The 1,183-nt window shown below is 40.8% G+C and overlaps 1 protein-coding gene across 1 annotated transcript in view; it reads right to left on the minus strand.

The window, feature by feature from the left end:
• Nucleotides 1–1,183, minus strand: part of LOC106534494 (V-type proton ATPase subunit d 1) — a 15,978-nt gene that overhangs the window by 1,740 nt on the left and 13,055 nt on the right. Inside the window, exons 5-7 of the mRNA XM_014031148.1 lie at nucleotides 813–890; nucleotides 558–734; nucleotides 394–471 (exon numbers count right to left, since the gene is read on the minus strand). Of these exons, the coding sequence (XP_013886602.1) occupies nucleotides 394–471; nucleotides 558–734; nucleotides 813–890 (333 nt within the window). The remainder of the gene's footprint in view (nucleotides 1–393; nucleotides 472–557; nucleotides 735–812; nucleotides 891–1,183) is intronic.

Genomic DNA, 1,183 nt, shown 5'->3' on the forward strand with positions numbered 1-1,183 from the left:
ATTTCAATTAGAAAGTCAAATCAAGGCAAATACTGTATCTCTGGATGTCAGGATGACCAGGTGTCAAAATGTACAGTAGCTTCTTAAAAAGCAGGAATCTGAAAATGTGCTTCGTTCATTTTGACCTAATCGGATGTAATCCTTGGTTTGATGTGATGGGTCACATATCAGCACCAACAGCTCATCCCAGCTGTCAGAACCGTGGTGGAGGGCTGGTGGTTCAAGCACTCATTGACCATGAACTTTGTAGCATTCTAGAGTTAAATGTGAGTCCATCTGTCTGACAGCTGGCGCTCAGACCAAACTGAGTCCAACAGAACAAATATCCCAAACATRGCAGCATTTGAAATGCTTGAATTACATGCATACAAACACAAATCAACAGTAGCTTACCTCTTGCTCAAAGAATCTGTCTTCAAGAGTCTTAAAATCTGATCCTGGTTCTGGCTGATCAAAGATGAGCTGATAGTCCTGCAGAGAGGTTTCAGAAAGAAGTAACACTACAATAACACAGCAGCAGTTCTGGTGACAGTATTCATAAACAAGACCAAACTCACAGGATAAGAGTCGGCCACAGCCWTCACCTGATCCACGTCCTCTGCTTTGGCAAGGAGGCGCAGTCCCTCAGGGAACAGTTTCCCACAGGATGGATACAGGGCGCTCCTCTCTGCACCACCCAGATCTGTCTGGAATGAGTTCACTGTGATGATGAAGGCCCGCCTGTCTGCCTCAAACTGCAGCAGCACACAAAGTGTTCACAACAAAACAAWTCTTCAACAGCTTGAAAAACTTCAAGAGAGAGTAAAATGTACCTGCAGAATGGGACACATTGTGTTCTTTGTAGCACCGCCCAGATTCTTACAGAAAGAGTGGAAAGATTCTAAATAGGCCTTTAAGAGAGAAAATAAACCATTAAAACAAAACTCTGGATTCATCTGCTGCTTTTTATACCAACGTTTAATAGTAATGACATTCTGTAGAGTTACCAACTTTCATAACTGAAATGAGAAACACTGATTGGACAGGCTAGTGTAGTGGAGGGGGTACTATTATTTTATTTACATGATATTTAGAAAAACACTGTTTTTACTTGGAGTGATTTCATCAAAGAAAATATAACTGAACTTCAACCAAGCAGAGATAAGATAAGATAAGATAAGATAAGATAAGATAAGATAAGATA

This window comes from Austrofundulus limnaeus, unplaced genomic scaffold (assembly GCF_001266775.1).
Source record: "Austrofundulus limnaeus strain Quisiro unplaced genomic scaffold, Austrofundulus_limnaeus-1.0 Scaffold1190, whole genome shotgun sequence".
NCBI lineage: Eukaryota > Metazoa > Chordata > Actinopteri > Cyprinodontiformes > Rivulidae > Austrofundulus > Austrofundulus limnaeus.